This window comes from Squalius cephalus, assembly GCF_949319135.1.
Source record: "Squalius cephalus genome assembly, chromosome: 25".
NCBI classification, from domain to species: domain Eukaryota; kingdom Metazoa; phylum Chordata; class Actinopteri; order Cypriniformes; family Leuciscidae; genus Squalius; species Squalius cephalus.
Window position 1 is genome coordinate 15,483,103 of NC_137146.1, and position 24,522 is coordinate 15,507,624.

The 24,522-nt window shown below is 38.6% G+C and overlaps 1 protein-coding gene across 10 annotated transcripts in view; it reads right to left on the reverse strand.

Annotated features, from left to right (window-relative positions):
* Window positions 1–1,015: 1,015 nt before the first annotated feature.
* eya1 (EYA transcriptional coactivator and phosphatase 1) overlaps window positions 1,016–24,522 on the reverse strand; it is a 120,410-nt gene continuing 96,903 nt past the window's right edge. For all 10 annotated transcript variants that reach the window (XM_079863668.1, XM_079863666.1, XM_079863670.1 and 7 more), the window contains 8 exons: window positions 23,675–23,758; window positions 17,062–17,151; window positions 6,722–6,780; window positions 6,471–6,631; window positions 6,173–6,287; window positions 5,776–5,897; window positions 5,045–5,145; window positions 1,016–3,025 (listed from right to left, as the gene is read on the reverse strand). In XM_079863668.1, coding sequence (XP_079719794.1) covers window positions 2,945–3,025; window positions 5,045–5,145; window positions 5,776–5,897; window positions 6,173–6,287; window positions 6,471–6,631; window positions 6,722–6,780; window positions 17,062–17,151; window positions 23,675–23,758 — 813 coding nt within the window. In that variant the 3' untranslated portion in view covers window positions 1,016–2,944. The remainder of the gene's footprint in view (window positions 3,026–5,044; window positions 5,146–5,775; window positions 5,898–6,172; window positions 6,288–6,470; window positions 6,632–6,721; window positions 6,781–17,061; window positions 17,152–23,674; window positions 23,759–24,522) is intronic.

The following is a 24,522-nucleotide window of genomic DNA, read 5'->3' on the forward strand; positions in this document are numbered from 1 at the left end:
GTGTTTTGGGCGTAACGTGCAGTAAACCAATCAGAGTCTCATCTCCCATGTCCTTTAAAAGCCAGTTGCGCTCGCGTCATGGCGGATTCGCTATTTACATGGCGGAATTTGCAAGCGGAAAAACTGAACGCTTCTCCAGCGAGGAAACGGATCTGTTCGTGCACGAGGTTAAAAAGCGCATGCAGACCATCTACGGGATGTGTACGCATGTTGTGGACCCGCCTATAGGTTCATCTAACGCGCTCTTTAAATAAAAAAATAAATAAAAAAATACTGCGCCATTGACTTTAGACCAGGTTTCAGTTGGTCAATGGCAAAGTCTATTTCAGTTGCAATGCGCCTGAATACACCTCGTTTTCATAACAGCACGCCCATGGGTGCACAAATGCATTAAACAATGTGACTCAGGACGTCAAAATGATAACTGCGTCAGGCTGAAACTAGCAAAAAACACTTGCGTCACGCCTGGCGCTGCATTGCACCGGGTGTATGATAGGGCCCAAAGACTGGAAGCGAGTCTCTAAAATGAACTGAACATATTGACTTTAAATGTACTTTGAAATCCCACATATTGTTCTAACAGTTGCTTTGCACAGAGATGAGAGGAACGGAGAGCTTTATATGACATTACATCAGTTATGATGTTTTAAGCAAAAGTGCCATACATGACGTGTTGTCTGAGAATCTGTTGCTGGGGGAAATGCTGAATTGCAGACCACCAAATGACAAAAGAGGCCACACAAATATTACATTCCCAATCCCAATAAAAAAAAAAAAAAAAGACTTTTATAACATTATCCTTCTGTGTGTGTGTGTGTGTATATGTATATGTAAAATGTTAATATAATGATCTCTGGACACGCATCAGTTGCTCATATGTTCAGAAGACCGCCATTCCAAAACACTTAATTTGGAGGCATTTGATCGTACGACCAAACAGTCAATAAATACAAACCCCATGGCAGAATATTGCAAAGCCACCATTTCAATCACTCGCAAAAAGGGGAAATGTGTGTAACAGTTCACAAATCAGTTTTTATTAATTTAAACACAATCAAATAATAAATGTCAAAAACATCTGTACACATCTTTTTTTGTAGACACAACAAACTGTGTTTCACAATGAGGCCCACATATCGTAAATTATTTCCAGTTTGCATTATGATTGCATCATTTATTTAAAAAAAAAAAAATGCTGTGTTAAATCTAGAAAACATCTACTGTTACCATGATCTAGCAGCAAAATGTGATTCCCCAGTAAGGGGGGGGTGGCGGGCGACGCAATAAGAGGGGTGAAATTGTAAATGTGGTGAGAAAAACTAGGCCAGAGAAGACGACCTCACCTGCAGGAGTCGAACATCATCATGTGCCGGGAGGGAAAATTAGAAACAGATCGAGTTAGCTGGGGAAATTCACAGTCGATAGCACATGTATGTTCTAAACTCCATTGTGAGTGTGTGTGTGTGTAGGTGTGAGTGAGTAGTGGCTTTCTTTCTTAAAGTCTAAGAGCTAGAGTTTCCAGTCCACAGTTACCTTAGAACTACCAATATGCATCATGAAAATCCAACTACAGTGGACTCAATCAAAATAAAAAGACTACTTCATACAAAAATTACACTTGCTGTACAAGACTTTCTGCTTTAGCGCCAGTACAAAAGATAATAAAACCTATTTAAGCTTAAATGCCCGGTTCAATGTCCAGCTCGGGCAGGAGATAGTACTGGGAGATACAGACATTTACACTCAGTTTGAAGCTTGACATTCAGAAGATTATTATTCTTATTATGCTGTTTATGTTCTTCCTTGGGAGTTTGAGCTACCGTTGGGACTTAATTCACTCTATCCGGTATGAAATTCTGACAGAAAGAGTCACATTTCATTGTGGAGAAAGTCTCTACAAGTTCTCACCACCAGAAGCGTACAAAGGAGGAAACGAAACATCACTGAAGAAAAATACGAAATTATTGACACTTGACATCCATGCTTTTGGTCATGACAAAACAATTATCACAAAAAAAAAAAAAAAAAATAAAAAAAATCCTTATCTACATTTATTTATTGAATTAAACCTCGAACACGTCAACACTTTCAGGCTTTGCACGAGCTACTGCGGGCAACGCCTTTACGAACTTCCATGAAGCGCTTTCCACAGCATGTACCTTAATCAATATAGGAAAGAATAGTCCAGTGATTACAAATTTACACACAAAAAAATGTCTGTACACGATTGTCTCTGCAATGTAAATAGTGTTTTGTTAAATTTTTTTCCTTAAATTACTTAGAAAATCCTTTTTTTTTCTTCCATAAACTTCTTGGTGTAGTGGAATCAAAGTACTTTGTAACACAAAAAGGCACAAGTCTCTTAAACAAAGCGCCTGTTTTGGGGCCGGTGCCGCTCCACAAAGTCTCTTGAAGATTATAAATAAGAAGAGCAGGACATCCAGGGCGACGGGGCTGGAGAAACGAGAAAAACCAAGGGGCCGTGCCCGACTGTCTTTGTACCATCGATTGAGAAAGACGGAGACGTAGAGACAAAACATTACACCAAGTCGCAGTGGGATCGGAGTCCTGCTGAGTTCCAAAGGCATCGGTAGCTCAGTTTTTGTCACAGGTGTGAACCCTTGCCGAGTCCCCCGCGTAGACAGGGCTGTAAAACATTTTGATGGCTTTGGAAAAAAAAAGCCAATTCACAGTAACCAGGGCCAGCAGCTGCAGCGCCATAAATTCACTCTCCTCCACTTCGAAAAAGGTTTAGGGTTAAGACGAATTGCGGCCATGTGTCAACACGCTGAGAGTGTCGCTCTCTCTACGTTGTGTGTGTGAACGATTTTGTTTTTGGTCTGGTGCTGTTGGAACGCAGACGCTCGGGCGACGAAGCAGGCTGACGGTGCTGGGTTTGGGTCTTCAGGGCCCTCGCACGCCCTGGGACAGAGCCGTCACAGTGCTACAAGTACTCCAGGTCCAGAGCGTGGTGAAGGGCCATGAGGTCAGAGTGGCTAGAGATCCTCCAGAAAGGCATGTTGTGCTGGAAAAGACACAGAGAGCAAGAGTGTTTGAGAGTGAAAGAGAAAATAAAGAAACACAAAACCTGCAATGAACACTTCACTTAGAAAAACAATCACGCTCACGAGTGCCGAATGAACAGCCTTGATGGCCCGTAACATCACGAGACTTGAGAAGAGGAAGGACTTGCAAACTGCAACCACTGAAGCGGCACCATACCATTGAGGTCACTCAGTAAATATCACTTTAAATAATAGGCTAGTAATAATAAAAAGATCACATTTTGACAGTTAGCTTAATGACATATAAGAAAATAAAACAAAATATATTATAAAACATGCAAAGTTCTTAGTAATGCAGTTTTTGTATGCATGTTGGTTTCATAGGGTTTTACAAAAAACATGTAGACCTTTTAATTTAATGTAAAAGAAAGTGGTGTAACCATCAAGTGAAAAATACAAAAAAAAAATCTTTCATTTTTTTCATATATATGCACAAATATCACAAATTATTAATTCATAAATATCATAACAATTTTGAGGAGTTGCACCACATGACATTTTACAACCTGAGCTAATTTTGCCTTGTCATAAAAAGATTAAATGATCTGATATTTTAAGAAACTAGTTTAATGTTGTTGTTTTTTTTCGTGCATGTTTCTGCACGATGATTTGGCAGCTAAATGTTTAAATATTAATGGGCAGTGAACAATTTAGATAAAAAAAATATAATACATTTTTTTATTTTAAAGAATATTTTTTATACATTTAAAAAAAAAATGTAATACAAAATGACTTCAAAAATATGAAATATTTAAAAATATACAATCCCCATAAACCCCATAATACTCCTCAGGAAAAGGAATCTCCAGGTGGGAAATGAAAACTATTAAATGCACTATGTATACAGCACCTCTGCACAAACTTATCCGGACACAACGCTGCAAATGAGGCATTGTTCCTGGGAGAGGCCACAGGGAAATATGATTCTGCCAGAATGAAAGAAGCTTGTCAGCTCAGAGACGTCCACACACAAACCATTACTGAGTCTTATCAAAGGTATAGCCTCTCTCAGGCATATGTTCCGCTTAGAGAAGCTTGCACTGACCCTTAAAAGACTCTTTTCTTTTGTTTTGTAAATTGTCTTTGCTTTTAACTTTAAAAGCCAGAGATGGTATCTCCCTTTGCCTTGGTCGGTTATTAACTAGAGGGGAATTGTTTCTGGGATACGATGGAAAAAAACCAAAGTATACAAAGGTTTGTCTTTGCTTTGGTGGTTTCATACAATGTCACCCTTGACACCAGTGTTGTATCTGACAAAACTGCAGGCTTCTTAAGTGCCAAGGACTTATTAAAATCCCCGGTGTAACATCTAAACACTTTGTTTCAGAGGAAATGGGGACTGACATGTAAAACTTAAACTTGGTGTTGACTTCCTACGTTCACATTCCTTCTATGATTAATTGACAACATGGAACTAATCACTTGGCACAATATAATAAAGAATCACATCAACACTCATTCATCTGTTTGCAACCTGTCTGAACAACAATCTGCTTTGATAATTACATGATGAATAATTTCAGGTTTTGTGGTTTATAGCTCTGGATTTACATGAAAACTTGGCAGAGGTTCTGAATACACAGGCAGCAGGTAACATAAATCTTCTGGTTCGAAGAACACGAGTCGTGGAAAACAACACTAAGGTGTTTGGCTGCCCCTCTGACGGTTCTTAATGTTCTTCTGAATATCCTCAACTTATCTAACAATGATTTAAGCCTCTCAAATGCATGTTATATTTATGAAACGGGCTCTCTAACATGCCTGAGAGGACTTGTCTAGCATTACAAATGGTGAAACGGCACAGTCACATGCAGGGACGTGTAATTATGTCATCTTGCCTCCCTTTACATTTGAGCTGTCAAAAGAATTGAGCTGATTACAATGTGAGATTTATTCTCTCGCTGGTCCAATGACGTTTTTCAGAGAATGGATTGAAGGTTTGAAGGAAAAGTGGTGTAGAGTTCTGGGTGTCTTCGTACCTTTTTCGACCCTTGCTCCTCCTCCACACCGTCCCCCACCACCACATAAACAACTTTCCTCCCGAACCTCTGGATTACTCTCTCGAAGCAGCTCTCTTTTCCTGGGGAGAGGAGAAACAGGTTAAGTTTGCTCCGGAAAGCAAGGAAGCCACATCCAAGACCAAGCCCCGGTGAGGGGCTCTTTAAATACGCAATAAGTTACACAAAATTACGCAGTGTAAACACTTTGCCTTGGGTTGGAGATACGATAAGATCGATGCTAAAATAAAAGTAGTCTGAAAAGCATTATTCCTCCCAGGACGTGGGACAAATGGCTAAAACAAGCCAAATCAACCTCACATGCAAATGCCGCAGCGAGGGAGGTGCAAGGGCTTTGCGCAATTGAAAGTACGAAAGTAAAGGTTGGTGTTTATTTTGCATTCGAAAAAGTGCAGAGGCTGAAAAGAAGAAAAAAAAATGTCAAAGTGGAATGACATAAATTTGCCGAAGTGGTTTCATATGTGGACCTGAAAAGGAGAGGCCCAGTTCAGGCTGAGCTCCAAGAAAATAATCCCAGCCTGATTAGACCTCTTCCTGAACATCAACCCTCTCTTGTGTCTGCCACTTCTGCAGCCTAACCCAATCACACGCCATGTGTCTTGCGCTGTTTACACATAATATCATAGTAATTACGGCCACACTCCAATAGAATCCATTCACACACAGGTAGTTAATACTGAGCTCACACTTACCTATTTTCGTGGCGCTATAAATGTTTTCAATTGGAAATACTACTCCCAGTCCGTACAGAAGGACCTTGGCGAGGGCAGGTATGAGCTGTGTTGTGGTCACTAAGATGTTCACACAGTTTGATCTGTAATTGAAAGGCAAATTATGTCAAGTTAAAGCACACAGGGGAGGACAAGTCTAACAGGCACGCCATTTGTCATCTAAAACACCCCGTGATAAATGGACCTTTAATTGTTGCAAATACTCGGTGCCCTAAAATTATATCTTTTTTTCAAAATAATACAGAGAATAAGTGTTCTTTGAGGTATTGGGGTATAAAGAGCACCGTTATTCATGCCTCTCCCTGATTTATGTGTATCAGTGATGGGCTCTATATAATTCGCTCGTGCTAAGGCCTACCTTGAGTGGATTAATGTTAGTGCTTTCAGTGCCAGTGTTAACCAGGAGTCAGTCAGGGCTTCAATTTCTGCTCGCAATTGCAACCAGGCTTCCCTTTTGGCCGGGCCAAGCAGACCTGAAATGAACAGAAACATTGTTTGAGTTGGAGCATCCTGCGAATACTTTGAGAAATTTAGAAATTTACCCAGACCAAGTGGTTTCTGCATAAGGGATTATTTGAGAAACTTATGAGTGCTTTTGTTGACGCACCACCCCTCTTCCCCAGCAATTTTAGAAAAGCAGTTTATTGGGGGATTACCTCCGACGTTATTTTTATAGGTGGTGTAAATTTCTTTTACTCGTCTGTAGCGGAAGGCAAGCTTTCTCATCCAGTCCACACCTCCTCGTACGCCGGTGGCCAGGCACAGGTTGGCACTAGTGGCAGCAGCGTGGAATCCGTCTGTGCTAAAATTATATGTACTGAACGGAGAAGAGAGAAAGAGAGAGGGCTTTTGAGCTCGACTTCAGCCAGAGTGAACTGTGAAATGGCTAGTATGATGCCAACTCTACCTTAGATCCTGCCCGTTGTCGTCCGACGACACATCGTCGATATGGACTTGATCGCACTCCTAGACACAAGCAAAACAAAGGATGGTGAGCCGACTGGAATTAAAATATACCAATTTGATTAATTGTTTTCATGTGCAAAATTGGGTTCGATTTGGCAGCTTGAATCCATGAAGTGAATAATGTCAACAACTGTTGAATTCCCAATTGAAAGCTCTCTCCTAAAAGCTCAAATCAACCCTCAACCACTTCCAGCCCCTAACCCCCCACCTGCTAAATCTTAATAAAAATAAACACCACCATCAGGGGACCAGGGATCCAACCCATTTGGCCACTACCACTAGGGGGATCTCTTGATATGCACATCTGCTGGTACGGAAAGTCAATTGGGACGGGATCGGTAGACTCCGGGAAGGTAGAGGTGGCCTCTCTGTGTTAGGTCTGCTAGTCCAGAGACTGGTGCCTGAACAAAGAGATAGCTGTGGGATAATGAGTGCGTCTGTGCCCCCTTCAGGGTCTCCACTTCTTGGAGAGGCTGAATGATTCTACAGCTCAAAGCTGATTCAGCCAGTGTACACAGTAACACAAACCAGACTTTCTGGTAAATGTAACGTACTAGAAAAATTGAACCTGATGCTAACCGCCAATGAAATTATGACCTCTGATTGCTGCTGAGCCACACACCAACACAGCCTGAGGCCAGCTTTTTGGAGAAAGCAGACTGAAAATCTGTTATTAGTTTTCCATTTATAGTCGTCCTCTCCCACCTCCCCTTGCAAGAGCCCTAGATATTAGTGAGCAGGACCTGAGCATTCAAATCAAACAAAAATCACATGGAAAGACAGAGTTGGTGGCTTGGGCGTTCCAAAAATCATATGCAAAAAATTTTATAAAATAAAAATAAATTAATACATTTAAATTAATAAATACATACATATATAAATTAGCTGACCACCATTCAAATTTCAAGTTTAATCTAACAATTTACTTGGTAGTAGAATTTTAGAAGAGGGTATTTCCTTTTAGCCATTCCTTAGAATTTCCTTTCCAGAACATTAAGCCTTTTAATTAAGTTTCAACTGGCTGCTAAGACACAAAAATACAAAAAGGACTTCCTTGTTTTAACTCAATCTGAACCTGGCCAAATGCTGACGTTATTGCATTCCTGTCTAATGCTACAGCAGGGTAGGGGTAAGCGCTTTAGACCGTAAACCTTTTTTATTTTACTGGTTCCCCTCTGAACAAATTTTTCATCTCTCTGGATTTGTGGGGAGAGGGAGGGGAGAGCGACGTGAAGAGAAACTCAAACCAGCTGTTCTTTAACAGAATTAAAATCTTGACCCCCAACCCCTGCTCTAATGCAGCCATTCTCTCGCCAAGCCTCTCCCAGCAAGCCTCGAGATCCAAAGAGGAAAAGACTTTGACCTGGTGCCCTGCTCCTCCTCTCCAGGGCTCCACAGGCTCAGATAAGGGGGAGGGGGCAGGAGGCGGGAGGGTTTGTGAGGGGGGAGTCGGGGTGACCTCACATGGAGAACTCAGAGTGTTGCGGGGCCAAAAGATGGACTGCCAATTGCAGCCACGGCTCAGGAACACCTCCAGCTATTTGTGTAATCTGTTTCTAGATAGTCAGCAGTGGATCTGTAATACTTCTGAAGTACCAATTTGTTTTTCAAAGAGGACCTTTAGACAGGCCAAAATCATTACAGAAAGCTGGGGCCGCCGCCACAACGTTTAATCCTGAGTATTAACTGTTACGATGACAAATGCGCCATTTCAGATAAATAAAACATGGAGTATTTGAAATATTTCTAACCAAGGTTGATTAAAACATCCAAACCATAAAAACACATTCCAGTAGTTTTGCCCTTGTTCAATTGTGCGCAGCTGTCTAGGTCTCTTGACACGTTACCATCTCCCTTTGACGGAATCACCGCATGTTTACATTGCCTTTTAATTCTCTGGTTATTACGACACACAATTAACAGTCTTGTTGTGGGCTTCCAGACCTCCGGGATGAAAGTGAGGGCAGAGAAAGAATGCACAACCTCTAGCAATTACTGCACACAGCTGGAGCCCACATAAACCACTTGACTGCCACTCTGGTAGCTGCACCCGGACCCTAATGGAGCCGCCCGGTCCTAATGTCTTACAGTAACTCATGAGACTCATTAGGGCAGCTTCTTAAGCGCTCGTAAACACCGTTAAGCCTAATGACCGAGGATGGGCCAGCTTTAAGTGGTTAAATACAGCATGTGGTTGATCTTCAAGGGTGGCTGTCTGAAGGTATCTTCAAAAATGTGTTATGTTGAAAGGAAGAGATACTGTAAATATTGCTTGAAGTTTAGCACAATTGAGCTGGTGGTAGGAATTCAATTGAGATAATGGGGTCAATGATTTATAAGAGAGTTCATGATAGCATGTACTTTAAAACACACTTTTTCTATTCATGTTGGTTGCATGCTTTTGAACTTTTATACCATTTTCAAGGACGGTTTACATTTAATGAACTGAAAATGTAATGTGGTGTATCCATTAAGTAAAAAGTGATAAATATACATAAACTGTACATATTTAAATTTAGTTTTATAGCTAAAATGAAATTAAATAATAATAATAAAAAATAATTTCAAACAACAAGCAGTGAAGCAATTGAAATAATAATAAAAGATTATGCAACAATCTCATTCCTTTAATGATTTTTCTGCATTGAAATATAAGGACATTTATTAATTTTTGACATTATACCTAAAAAATATAATAATAAAAAAACCCTAAACAAGCAATTAAAAATGCAAATTAATTTTTTTATGCATTTTGAATGAATATATAAGAAATAAATTGTGTCATGTTGACCCCTTTAGATGGCAATGAAAGTTGAGTGTGATCCAGTGTAAATAGGTCTGTCTTTTCTTCATTGTGGATCTCCTTGTTCACCAAGAAGTGGTTCTTACAAACCTAAAATCACTTCTAACTAACACCAGATGTTCCTACAGTAGGCTGTGTAAAGATCCTCCTCTGCAATCCATACATAATTACGTCTAACACAAACACTTTGTCTCTGTTTAATTCATCAATTTTTTGATCTCTTCTCATTCGTTACACTATATGAAGGCCCTGGTAGACGAAACAAATGTGTAAATGTGTGGGAAAAACTGTGGGAAACTGCAAGAGAAGCCTAACAAACTACAAAATAAACACCTTGAAATCAGCTCTTCTCTATTTCCATTCACTCGCTCTCATTTTCTTTTCAGTTCCTCCTCTGACTATCCAGGCCTAGAAAAACCTTTTCATTTATGCGAACTATCAGAGCCTCCTTTGTTCGGCTGGCATCTGTCATTAAGCAATCAGGCTGGACTGGCTGATTCTTCCTGTTGGCCAGAGGAAGGGCTTTGCTGCCGACTGCACAGAAGCAAATGCTGCAGAATGTCAAAAAAGAAAATGATTATTTAAAACTACAAACCTCACTTTCTCTCTCGTCCCGAGCTGGAAACATCCGTATTGCATTACTCTCCCTGGCTACCTCCGTTTCTCTTTTTTTCTCTCTCTCTCTTTCTCTCTCTCAGCTCAGGCTTTCATCCCTGGCCGTGCCTTTGGGCCAGACCCTAAACTTTGCTGAATCTCATTCTGGAGAAGGAACCAGCTCCCCACACAGGTGAGTGGCCCAGGTAACAAAGGCACAGTGTGAGTGATTACAGCCATCATCACAACATTCCTCCAAGCCTACAAGCTAAGTCCATGTGAAAAAGCCCAATCCATGGTTCGCAGGTTCTCAATGCTGCCTCTCCATTGGCAGGGTCTGTCATCCCCCGTCTGTGAGGGGGGTTCACGACCCCAGTGTTTGCCCCCCCCCCCCTCCCCTTCACTTTCCCACCACAGTTGGCCCACGCAAAGGGTGAGAGAGGTAAAGGGGAAAGAGGGAGGGTGCAGCTTACCTGTGGGTCGGACACAGGATATGGAGAACAAAGAGAGTTCTTCAGACCCACTTCATTCCAATCCACAGTTTGTGCTTGAACAGTCATGGAATTCAAACAGCCGAGTAAAACAAAGCTCTCTGGAAGCGCGACTTTCCTAAAACCAAGGCTTTTCGCGCTCTCACATATGAAGATAGAAAAGAGAAGGGGCCAGATTGATGAAAATCTTCTTAAGAAGATTAATTCTGAGAAGTTCATAAAAACATTCCTAAGTACAATTATTAAAGTTCTCCAAAAAAAAAAAACATCTTATTTTTTTCTTAAGAAGAAAATGAGAGGCTTTGGTATTATTTGATTGTATGGCAGTTCTTGCCGAAGACAACACACCAAAGGAAGTCTTTTTATGCTTCCTGTAGATTACCGTAATAATCATAAAAAGCATGCACACTATTTTTGGTTTGTGAGGTTTAATGGGAGTTTAGCACTCAGAATCCCACTTTTTAGGGTTAGGTTAGGTTAAGTTAGGGTGCCATGTATTTTAAATCTTTTAAAGAGTATGTCACAAGATTGAGCAGAGATGTTGAATTAATTTGCGCTCTGTTATTTTACGATGACTTTTAAGAATTCTTTTCAGCAATTCAAATTCTTCTCAAGTTGTGTCTTTAGAACAATCTTAAGAGAAAAAAGAGATACTAACAGTCTTAAAAAAAATGAGCAGTTAAGAAGAATTTCATTCTTAAGTGTGTTTTGTGTGTAGTAAAGTAAACTTGAGTAAAGTAAGTATGATGGAGAGAAGATAATGGAAAATATGGTTTGAATGTGGTCAAACATGGTCTGGTACATCAACACCAAATTTTCCACTGCATTTCTACCTTATAGATGTGACGCAAGTAAAAACACAAGCAAAACCTACTCTTTTTAATACCCTAACGTTTTGAGGATTATATCAAATGATAAATTATTTTCACATTTTGTCTTAATTGAGGGACTTAATTTAAAACAAAACCTTGCTTTAATCCAAAAAATCTCTATTTATACATAAGGGTGAGCAATCAGCTTCTAAACCATCTTTTGTCACCACATTGTTTGTAACACTACATTTTCCACAGACGCATAACCTTTATTGCTTTTAGGCCCCATTACTGTGGGCTCCTGGGTAAGAGAGGGGCCGATGCTGAGAGAAGATAGACAGGCCGACTTTAAAAGCTCTCCTTTCTCTCTTTAGTCATTCCAAAACACATCAGGGCTCCTGCCTGGGGACCTCTGGAGCTCTGACAGCCAAAAGACACTACCTGCGTCTAGACATAAAAACACATTAAATCCACCGAGTCAATCGTGTTCCCGAACACACAACACGTGCAGGGAAAGTTATGATAATGACTTATTTCACTTTCAAAAGAGTCACTCCTCTATTTTGGTTTGCTCCAAAGAGCTCGAGGAATTGTGATGGAACATTTGCTTGTGGTATTGGCCAGAAATACAGTATATTAAATAACAAAGCTATCTACCTAAATAACCGAGAGGACAACTGGAAACTAAGATAGTTGAATTGCACTGGAAAGATGTTAAAGCGCTGGGCTGTTAAATAAAATAAAATAAAATAAAAAGTCACAATAATGCATTTGTAAAAATAAAATAAAAACACCTCTACTTGATTCCAGCTGTAAACTGATAAGCGAAGCCCCTCCATCCCGGAGGTGCTAAACCCGTCCCGTTTGCAATGTCACCGGGTTGGCCTCAGGTATGCATCGGCCGAGGTACGGCCGGGGATAATTGAAACCGTTCCCACCTCAGCAGAGTCAGGGAGGAGATCTCTGTCCCGCAGACGGCTCTGTGTTGTTTTCTCTCCCGGCGAGCCGTGGCCCTTCCCTGCTGAGAGGGAGCACGGCCGGGCCTCCAGAGACGCACATTCCCACACACCAACCCGCACTCCACCTCTCACCCAACACACAAGAATGCTTTCATCCCCAAAACATCCTCACACTCAGGTACTGCACGCAGCATATCTCACAAGCTGGGTAATTGCATACAAGAGTTACGGTATAACCAGTTGTGGTATAACCAAAGAGAACAACGCCAATAAGTCTCTGCGTCCTGTACACATTTTAAATGTGTGATTTGTCCAGTAAAAATACTACTGTATTTCTTGGTGCCTTGTTCTGTCCTAAAATAACTTAATATTTCAACAAATTAAAGGATTATTAATTTGTTTATTTTTTTATTTATTTTTTTATTTCTTAAGTATCATGACATTGAAGACTGGAGTAATGATGGCACAGGCATAAATAACATTTTAAAATATATTAATTTTTTCTGTATTTTAAATAAAATAAAAGCAGCCTTGGTGAGCATAAGAGACTTTTTTTTAAATATCTATATCTTACTGACCCCAAACTTTTGAATGGTAGTGTATTTGATGTAAATACATTTGACAAAATATAGTACAGAGTGGGTTAAAAATGGTTTTATAAACATTTTATATTTATAAATGTAAAAATAGAAATGGGCCTGGAGATTTTTAAGAATATTATATTTTTAAATATACAATAAATTGTTCAGCAACACACATTTTGATTATCCATTTAATAAAGTTATTCATAAAAATGGCACAGGACATTCTGCACACTCTATTTTAGTATAAAACTTGTGGTTCCTGAAATTTTCCTCTGTCATGAAGAAATTTGAATCAATATACTGCAATCAATACAAGGATCATATTGCTGACAAGCATGAAATATATTCTGTCACTGTACAATATTAATAATTATGTGAGCCAAAAAATCTAAAAAGCAAGACAGAGTGTCTCTTTTTCCAAAGACCTCTCTTTATGTGTCTGCTCGGTCACAGTAGTGTGTGTGTGTGATTTATAACCCTTAAGAGCAATACGACATGCCTCTTCCTTTTCATTACTTTCCTCTATATCAACATTAATCTGTTATTATCAGAATACATAAAACTCCCATCAAACACAGGTGCAAGAAAGCGGGCGGAACGACAAATAAATACCAACCCATCGACTGCACCGAATAGTGTAACACAACACAATGCAACATGACCCCACACATCACCAACACAGACCGACGCTTTAATCAGACAGGATGTGACCACGAGAAAATGTATCCATGTGGATTTATACACTAAATACAAATAATTACAAGTCAAAGTCTTGTTTTATTCCCCAAAATGAGCATTGTAAGTGCTTGGCACAAAGCAAAAGCTGAGAGGCTGATAGTGTATTTCTGGATTGTGCCGGCTGTCCTTTGCACATTTGTCTAAGTTACACAGTTGACAATCACCAATCACCATTAGGCATTTGTATGTGCAAAGCCAGAGGGAAATCCCTTTATGGCTTTGACTAAATTAGACCGAGCATGTGCATTTCTACAAGGTCTAAAATACATATCTGCTGTGGTATTATTTACAGTTTGAAATTCTCCCACCAATTCAGTGCTGACATTTTTTTTGTTTTTTTTTGTTCTGTCCATCTGAACACCCCGTTTAGTTCAAAGAAAACGGTCTAAAGTACAGAAAGTGAAGTATTCAGCTATTGCATGCAATTGTCGTTTTAAGAGAAGTGTCCTTAGCTTTAAAGTGTCAAAACGAAATGTAATAATTCCGTTGCTGAGATATAGCAGAAAGGAAAAACTGCACATTGCACAATCCAATCATTTTACAAGATGCCTCGACAGCCGAATCATACGCGAGCGGTTTAAACACATGAAACGAAATCAAAATACAGGACAGATGTTGTGAAAAAGCCACATTTAAGCTTTGTCACAAAACTGTCATATTTTTTTTTTCAAATGGGCGGGAGGGGGGGGGCATACCCATTATACAAAGTGCAGCGGGCACAATTCAGTGTAGCCAAACATACGGAAATATTTAACAGCCAATTGCTGCCAATTAACTTTGATCAAGATGAGTGCGATTGGAATCTCCCCGTCACTCGAATGTCTCGGGCAGCACAAACATTTTCTTTCTCCCTGGTTCTCGTGGCAGGAAAAGCAGAGCGAGGCCGTTGACTAATGAGACTTGGCAGGCTCGCAACAGTTCTCCTCACACTTAAGTATCAAACAAAACATTTCCTCCTCCGCGAGGTCAGCCACAAGCAGGACACGGAGGAAAATCAGTGGGTCAGTGGAGTCGGGTTCTGGGACGAGGGAAAGCGGCTCGCCAGCGGTGTCTGGGATCGGGTGGGTTCAGCGGGCTCGGTTAGATCTGGCCTGCAAAGTCTGCTACTTAAAGGCATAGTTCAGACTTCTTTTATCGTTTATTCACCCTCATGTCGTTTCAAATCTGTATGACTTTTATTCTTTAGTGGAATTCAAAAGGATAAAGTTCGAAGAATGTTCAAGCTGCTCTTTTTCATGCAATTACAATCAATGGCAACTGAAGCTTTCAAGCTTCAAAAAGAAAAGTTATGTATCATAAAAGTGATGCATATGACTCAATTGCTATATTCCAAGTCATACGATTGCTTTGTGTGGGAAACAGACTGAATTGTTCTATTTTTTTATTATTATTCATTGATTATCTTCCACTGCAACCGGATCCATGAATCAGTGAGTTAAGTAAAAAAAACATTTTTTTATTTTTTGTCAGATTATGTTTATTGAACCAAAATATAAAGAAATCTTTAAAAAAAAAAAAGTTTTTTGTTGAGTGTTGAAAAACAATATATATACACACACACACACACACACACACACACACACACACACACACACACACACACACACACACACACACACACACACACACACACACACATATATATATATATATACTGTATATATATATATATATATATACTTAGTTTTATGAACAAAGGTGTGTAGTTTTTATTGTGGAAGGTAAAACATATTAGTTACATAAAAAAAGTCACTGCCTTAAATTTTTAAGTACACGCAACTTGGATGTTTAAGTCATTTCAACTTAAATTACATTAAACTGACTTAAAAATTAGTTGAATCTAGTATAACTTAAAAAAAGTTGAAAATTGATTCACTTACTTTGATGAGTTAAAGTAATGTAAAAACATATGTTGTCAACTTATTGATCATATATTTTAACATGATTTTTCTAAAAAATGATATATGGATAAACAAGTAAAAAGTTGGATCAGTCGAGTGAGTGTTCATCTGGAAATATTAGTAACAATATAAAAGTTATTCTTACATTTGCTTTATAAAAATCATTAAAGATTTCAAAGCAAAAAGACAAGTGTGAAACGACCTGAAGGGGATGCTTTGAGAATGAAATGAAAAGGCCTTTTAAACTACCAATCAGAAGACTTGTAGCTTAGGCTTGTAGCAGATTGTGTACAACAGGTTTTGAGCATGTTGATAATTTAGAGGTTTATGCATACCTTAGAAATATGCATACCAAAATATGATACGGTCTGTTTTATAGGGTTAAGAACTTCAGAACCAGATCTGTTCGATTTGTGAATGAATCATTCATAACAGTTTAATCTGAACTGAATCAACAGATTAATTTAATAGATAAATAACAACTTAAAGTTTGGTCTCTTCTAACACAAAGCCATGGTACATCTTCAGAAGACTTGGAATAAGAAAGAAAGTCAGGTGAATAAATGATAACTGAATTTTTATTTTTGGATTACCCGGCTTTTAAGGGTTTGTTGAATTATTAGCATATTTTTAAGCCTGAAGCTATTTTAACAAGCCATATAGATGATCAGTTTAAATCACTAAATGACGTACTAGATCAAGCAACACCAGATCTGGTCAAACTGAATTACATTGCTATGAACACATGGAGTGCTGCCAATCACGAGTAGAAGTGACCCCACCAGTTTCGTTTTCACCCCTCACCAGGCGGGGCAGACAGACACCTAGATACCCTCTCAGTAACTGCCCCCGGGGGCAGATTTTACACTGATCCTACATGAATCAGGCAGAGCGGGCAGACCAGCCGTTTTCAGACCGTGACTGAGAGTCAGAGACACCGAGCACACAGCATGACACGCAGACAGTCAGAGCACGTACAGAAATATTAGAAGCTGACAAATTGGCCTGGGCGGCAGGGAAGGGAGGGGGGTGGTGGTGGTGGGCGCAGGTCGGGGAGACTGACAGCGCATGTAAAATTCATAGTGTCCCATGGGCTCCGAGGTAATACTTCACCACTGAGGGACGTTAGCGAGAAATAGGCACCCTGCTATTAAATGGTTGTTGATGCTATGGCTTAAACTTTAATGGACTGCTCTTGTGCTCGTAATGTAATGTATACACTCTGTTGTGACTTATCCACATCTTGGGGCTGGGTTTTAAATATGGCCGCTAAAAAAGGCTGCAGAAGTAATCACAGTATTAGAAGGCTTGCAGTGAGCTTCATTGAAGCCAGTGAGAATAAAAAAAAATAATAATAAAAAAAAGGAATCCCCAAAGCCACAAAAATTGATGGACCTACTTCCAAGTCGTTGAAGAAGAAATGTGTGTCGGCCAAGTTGAAGATCATCTCTTCCATTCTAAGTCCCAATGACACCGACGTTGGTGGATCCTGAAAAAAAAAAAACCACTCAATAATTACTTATCCTTTCCACAAAACAATATAAAAAATATATAGGCAAGCCTGATATTCAATCCTAATATGATTCAGCAAAAACACGATGATGCTTCAGAATCAGTAATATAGTATATTTAGCTCTGTTTAACACATTTCCCCATATTTACTTTGGATAATGTTTATTTAATAAAATAATACATGGCTTAAACACAATAATAGAAAAAAAAGTAAATGTGATCCATCCACCCATCCATCATGCATACTTTAAAAATAATGAAATAATTAATAAAATACATAATAAAACACATCTCTGCCTATCCCGATACTACAAGGCTCAAGAATTAAGAGCTTCATTTTTCTCTAAAAAGAAACTGGGCTTAATTTTACACTCTGTAGGCAGTAAAACCCAGTCTTAGATGTGTTATGCGTTGAAATGAGCTTGAGGTCAAAGTGTCATCATAAATATATCACTGTCCACATACCTCAGAGCCAAGATCATCTTTCTACACATTACTACTGATGCATTTCACCCCCATTTCCCCCGAACAATCTTCTACCATCAGATAAAGCATTTTCCCAACTATTTGTAAAAGGCTCAAGTTGGGAATTTAATAGAAACTTCTAGGAACAGGAAGATGCACATTTTCCTACACAAAACAGCGTTAGCAAGTGATGTTTAAACCTGTGCACTGGCAGTAATCAAAATGGATTACTCACTTAAAATATAATGGACTCTTTTTTTTTAAAATGTATTCAGTTTCCACGGTAATGCAATACTGGCAGTAATGGTGATCTCATGGTTGTGTTAGAGCTGACACAAAGATTGGAGTGACTGCTCTCTAAATTGTTAATGAACCAGTTGCAGTGTGTTTTTCTCTTTAATACCTAGTAAACACTCACCAAGGAAGCTCATTACAAAATGACACCTTTTCATAATTACAAACTTGTGTTGGTCTAGTTGTTCCATCCATCCATCCATCCGTCCATCCATCCGTCCATCCATCCATCCATCCGTCCGTCCATCTATCCATCCATCCATCCATCCATCCATCCATCCATCCATCAATCCATCCATCCATCCATCCATCCATCCATCCATCCATCCATCCATCCATCCATCCATCTACAGTAAAAGTCTTAGGCATGTTAATACCCCCCTCACCCCCCCCAAAAGAAAAAGGTTTTAAGTAAGTTATTTATATCTTTTGCTGTAGTGTGTCAGTAGGAAATATCAGTTTACATTTCCAAACATTCTTTTTGCTATTAATTGTAATAATCCAGTGAGATTTGTGCATGCACAAGGAGTCTGACAACAGCCGGTATGATCTGATCTCACCATCATCGAGTCCGTCTGTGATTACATGAAGAAACAGAAAAAACTGAGACAGACTAAATCCAGAAGGACTGCAGGAACGTCTCCAAGATGCTTGAAGAAACCTTCCTGCAAAGCTACCTGAAAAACTATGCGCAAGCGTACCTGGACAAAAGCCGTTTGAATTAATTTAATTTAATTTTTGAATTAGTTAATAGAAGTTAAATCATAAATAAATTCAATTTGTGATTTTATTTTTGAAAGCATTCTCACTTTACAGCATTTTAACACAAGTGCCAGTACTTTTCACAGTACTGTAGCTTTGCAGGAAGGTTTCTTCAAGCATCTTGGAGACGTTCCTGCAGTTCTTTGAACTCAGTTTTTTCTGTTTCTTCATGTAATCACAGACGGACTCGATGATGGTGAGATCAGATCATCCTGATGGCTATTGTCAGATTCCTTGTGCATACAGAAATCTCACTGGATTATTACAATTTATGGCAAAAAGAATGTTTTGAAATGTAAACTGATATTTCCTATTGACACACTACAGCAAAAGATATAAATAACTGACTTAAACACATTTTTTGGGGGGGGGGGGGGGGGGGGGGGTAGGGGGGGGGGGGGTGTATTAACATGCCTAAGACTTTTGCACAGTACTGTATATATATATATATATATATATATATATATATATATATATACACACACACACACATACTGGTTGATTGCTATCTTAACTAAACTGCAAATATTTAAGAGTCAGTGAATTTAAAGTGACAGTACACAGTGTTGAGACAAAGAGAAACTGTATTATAAGACTAAAACAAGGCCACAGGGTTTATTAAACGGACGTTTAGCATTCAGTTTAAAATCATCTTTTTGTAATCTTCATTCCACATGGGCTTATTTTTCTAATCGGAGGCCACTATCCCGTTGTTCATTAAGAGGATAAAACGAGTGTGCGAATGAGAGAGGAAAGCAAAGGAGGGGATTTATTCCAGTGTCTGTATGGCCGTGCTGAGTCAGAGAGCTCTGCTACAGGGATTAGAGCTTAAAGCCACCTGAAGAAACGGCTGAGCTTTTTACTGATTACTTATCACACTCCACAATGAAAATGTTTTAACTGCGAACAGCAGGAGGGGAAACCACACAAGAAGAACAGAACCAGCAAAGATACTGATGAGGCTTTTAAGTTGGTGTTCACACACTTGAGTATCAAGAATTGTGTATAATAAATATACAAATTTGTATATTTTTGATGGTACAGATAATATGGTGGTACAGATAAGTCTCGTATGCTCACTTAATTTATATGATCAAAAAATACAGTAAAATAGTAATAGTGTGAAATATTATTACAATTTAAAACAACTTTTCTATTTGAATATATTTAAAAATGTAATTTAAAAATGTAAATGTATTTTAAAATGTAATTTATATTACTGTGATGCAAAGCTGAATTTTCAGCATCATGCTAATTACATTAGCATCATTACTCCAGTCTTCAGTGTCACATGATACTTCAGAAATCATTCTGATTCGGTGCTTTTTATTATTATTATCAATGTTGAAATCAGTTGAGCTGCTTAATACTTTTATGGATACAATAAAAAACAGATTTTTTTGATAAATAGAAAGTTCAAAGGAACAGCTTTTATTTGAAACAAATCTTTTTGTAACATAAATATCTTTACAGTAAATTTAATACATTTTATCAATTTAATTCATTCTTGCTGAATGAAATTATTAATTTCTTTTTTTTTTTAAACTTACTGATCCCACATTTTTTAAAGTTAGTCTACTTTAATTTTAAACAATTAACCCTCATGTTCTGCTCAGACTGAGTTTTAGAGACTCCAATTATGTACATATACATGTAATAAATTAAACCTCTAATTCTTCCATCAAATACTTGTAATATGTTCCTCTGACCAATCAAAAAACAATTAGACAGAAATGATTAAATGTGAAACATGGCTTTTATATATTATAGTAACAATTGTAACTTCCAATTTGGGGTCTGTTTGATTTGAGAGAGAAAAACACATTGCAGAAAAATCCAATAAAACAAATTAAATTGGCAGGAATGCATTTCTACGGTCCTTTTTGCATGTGAAAATCCATTGCAATTATTCTTTGTTTATATCTGAGGTCTCTGAGACTCCGAACTGAAGTAATATATTTCATGGAGGTCGTTGGATGCATGTTAGCAAGTTAAAATTATGTTTATAATCAGTTCTCATGAGTGCAGGAAGTCATCAACCTGATACTCCAACGTTAAGTATGTTTTCTAAGCTATAAAAAGAGTCATGGAGTCTCTCAGACTCCCAAACAGAACATGAGGGTTAATGAAAAAAATGATCAATAATTTATACTGTATATACCGAGTTGCTCTCATGTTACTTTTAATTATGAAAAACACTTTGAAATATATAGCCTAATCTAAAATAGGTCCATTCTTTGTTAAGGGTTGCTTTAAAACAGCACGTCTCAATATTGCTCCCCTCCCATCTATTCTGAGCTTGCCAGTCAGTGGACTTGAATATAAACACCTGTGTATGTATCTGAAAGTTAATAAAAGCAGGTTTGGTGGTGAGAGGTATGCAAAGTGCACTTCTCCGGCCCGACGAATCCTCTCCAATTAAATCTAAACAATCATTCAGCAGGAGAGTTAAGAATACAAGCAGGCCGGAGTGCCAGAGGGTCTTCTGCTCTCGCTGCCACCTGTCCCCACACATCAGCGCCACCCGACGGGCGCCAAGTCCTCCCCTCCGAAACCCCCTCACCCCGCAAGCTTTCCCTCCGGGTCTGACGGCCACACAGCTGGCCCGAACCATCAGCTTTATGGGAGCGAGCTGCCCTGATGCCAATTAGGATAACTGAGAACCACAGCAGCGAGCTCTCCAACACGGCTCTATTTATAGAGCTCTTCCTCAACGGTCTCCCTGGAAGAAATGCATTTCGCTGGGTTTTCTTTCTGTTTATGTCATCTACGCCTCATATCGGAGAAACGTGAAGCACCTTGGTTTTTAATGTAAGGGTTTGAGATGAGTGCGCTGATATGATTTAAGAGAGCATTATGCGGTTTGTAATGTTGCAGGGTAGATGGGAAAAGCATATTTCTGGTAGAAGGGCAACGCGTAATCGGATTTCGAGAGCAGAGAGGAAGAGAAAGAATGATGGGGGCTCGCCGTCACATTATAAATGAAGGTTATTTTGGGGAAAAGACCTTAAAATCAGAGGTGCTTATTCTTATTACTATCAATGTTGAAAACAGGTGTGTTGCTGAATATTTCTGTGGAAACCACAACACATTTTTATTCAGGATTCTTTGAGGAACAGAAAGTTCAAAATATCAGCTTTTATTTGAAATAGAAATCATAAATGTCTTTCAATTTGATGCATTCTTGCTGAGTAAAAGTATTAATTAATTTTAAACTCCAATATGTATGTCTAAAAGTAATAACATAAAATTGGAAATTAATTCTCTAATTCTTCATTCAAATTCTTGTAATATGTTCCTCTGACCAATCAAATCCCAGTAGACAGAAATTATAACACGTGAAAAGGGCAACTTGTAATCAGATTTTTAGAGCAGAGAGGAAGAAGTTCATTCAATTATAAATGAAGATCGGTTTGGGAAAAAGACCTTAAATCAGAGGGGTGACCAAAGGCTCAGTTGAAGTGTGTGTGAGTGAGAGAGAGAGTGGATGCGGTTGAGGCGCTCTCAGAGTTTTGCTTCTTTACCCAGCATGCTCAGCCAAGATAAAGTAAATAAACAGTGCAGGGTCGAGGGCCAGGGCTCCCTCACCCTTAAAACAAAACACCACCCCCATCAAACACCCTGCCTGAGGAACAAAGAGAACAAACCAGCCGCCGGGCCCCGTTCCACTGACATCCGAGCGCTGCTGTCATCTACACTCACCACAAAGAAAAAACCCTTCAAGAAGCTCAGCCAAAAAATGCCAAGTCTGTGATTTATTCCCTCAAACAAGGAAGCAGCTTTCTACATTCTTCAGACACAAAGCGGGTTTAAAAACACACGCATGTTGAACCCAGACTTCGCGATTTTTGTCAAAATATAATCTGGTGAATTAAACGAGCAGTTGCACAAGTAAAATAAAAGCATGAGATCATTGACGAAGCCTGAGAATTTCAGATCGCCGTATTTCCCAAATTGTTTGTTTTGAAAGTTCAAATATAGCTTATGATGGTTTATATTAAAATAACAAATACAATGACCACAGAAGTAAACTAGTTCTTAATTGCATGTTCATAACCCTTTTGAACCTGCTAAATTTGTCATTATGTATTAATACAATTATTCCAAAATTTAGATTTAACATACCAAATATATATACATATTTTTGTATTTACATTTTGTATATATTACACAAAATATGACATGCTTTATATACACTACAAAACGTTTGGGGACAGTAGGTTGTTTTTTTAAGAAATTAATATTTTTATTCAGCAAAGATGCCTTAAAATGAAGCATAAGACATAAATAATGTTACAAAATATTTATATTTCAAATAAATGCTGAACTTTCTAGCAATTAAAAAAATCCTAAAAAATGTATTGCAATTGCCACAAAAATATTAAACAGCACAACTTTTCAGAGCACCATGTTTCTTGAACTGAAAATCAGCATGTTAGATTATGATTTCTGAAGGATCATGCGACGCTGATGACTGGAGTTAAAGATGCTGAAAATTCAGCTTTGCCATCACAGGAATAAATGACATTTTAAAATATATTCAAATAGAAAACTATATTTAGTCAAATAAATGCAGCCTTCTTTCAAAAACATATATAGGGAATTTTTGAAAACATGTTTCTTCATCAACTTTGCTATAATACATTAACCTCACTTAAAGGGTGGTTTCGGCAAACACTTAATTAAACCTAACAATGAAACATTTCTGAAGGACAAAAAACCCTTAAGAAGTGTCAATGGACATTCTCGGTGCAACTGGTTTGTAATCCATGCCTGTACCAGCCACATAACTCAGACAGCTGCGGGCCGAGCTGAATGCCTGCGAGGCCTCGACGATCATATTAAAAAAAGAAACAATTACTCTGAACTCTGAGTTCCTCGAAGCTGGACGCTGTACCCAAACAGACCCCTTTTCTGTGTATTTTTCTAAACTTTGCCGCAATATTTGCCTGTGTTTGCATTCAAAATACATCACTTACCCTTCCGAATCTGTTGGCGTAAGATCCTGTGAGCAAGGAATGGAAAACGATGATTGTTTCATCCAAGTCCCAAATGAACACGCGCTGAGAAAAGAAAGAGCAAAATCAATGGCTCACTCAGCATGCAAGATGATCTGATTGTCAATAAGAAGGGTGCATGGATTCATGTGCCCTGGGAATGGTAGATACACAGCCCTGATGGTCACCATAGCACCCCGCAACTGCGGGAAGAACCACCACCGGACCATCCATCCATCCCCTGCCCCTGATGCATTAACACAATCGATACCAACAAACTAATTAACTAGATTTGTTAACATGCTATGATGTCAGCTTGCTAATGGGGCCGAAACGTTCCTGAGATTCAGATCATGTTAATGAAAAGCCCACGACCCATGATCTGAACTGTGCAGCTCAAATATGACCAAGATATAAATAATGCATTTCTACATGATTCAAAACCAATTTGAATTCTAATTTTGAGCTCCAAGTGTTTTGACACGCACAACTTAATGCTGACAATTATCCGAAATCTGTTCATTATAAAAACTTAACCATGCAAGAAAACTGTTTATAAGAGATTTGAAATGATCTGGTTTTTCTTTAGTCTTCATGTCGAAACATGTGATGTGCACACTAAATAAACCGACAGAATGCCTATTAAGGTGTTTGCATGCAAAGCGAAGCATGCAAAACAAAGCTTTCACCAGAAAAAAACTCTGTTTAGGGCATTTACATGTTGTAACATGTAAAATTGAGCATGTAAAAGCACACTTTAAACATGTCGATGCATTGTTTTTAAGGTAAAGCAGAGAACTGACACTTCTGGATTATCAAAAGTATCTGGA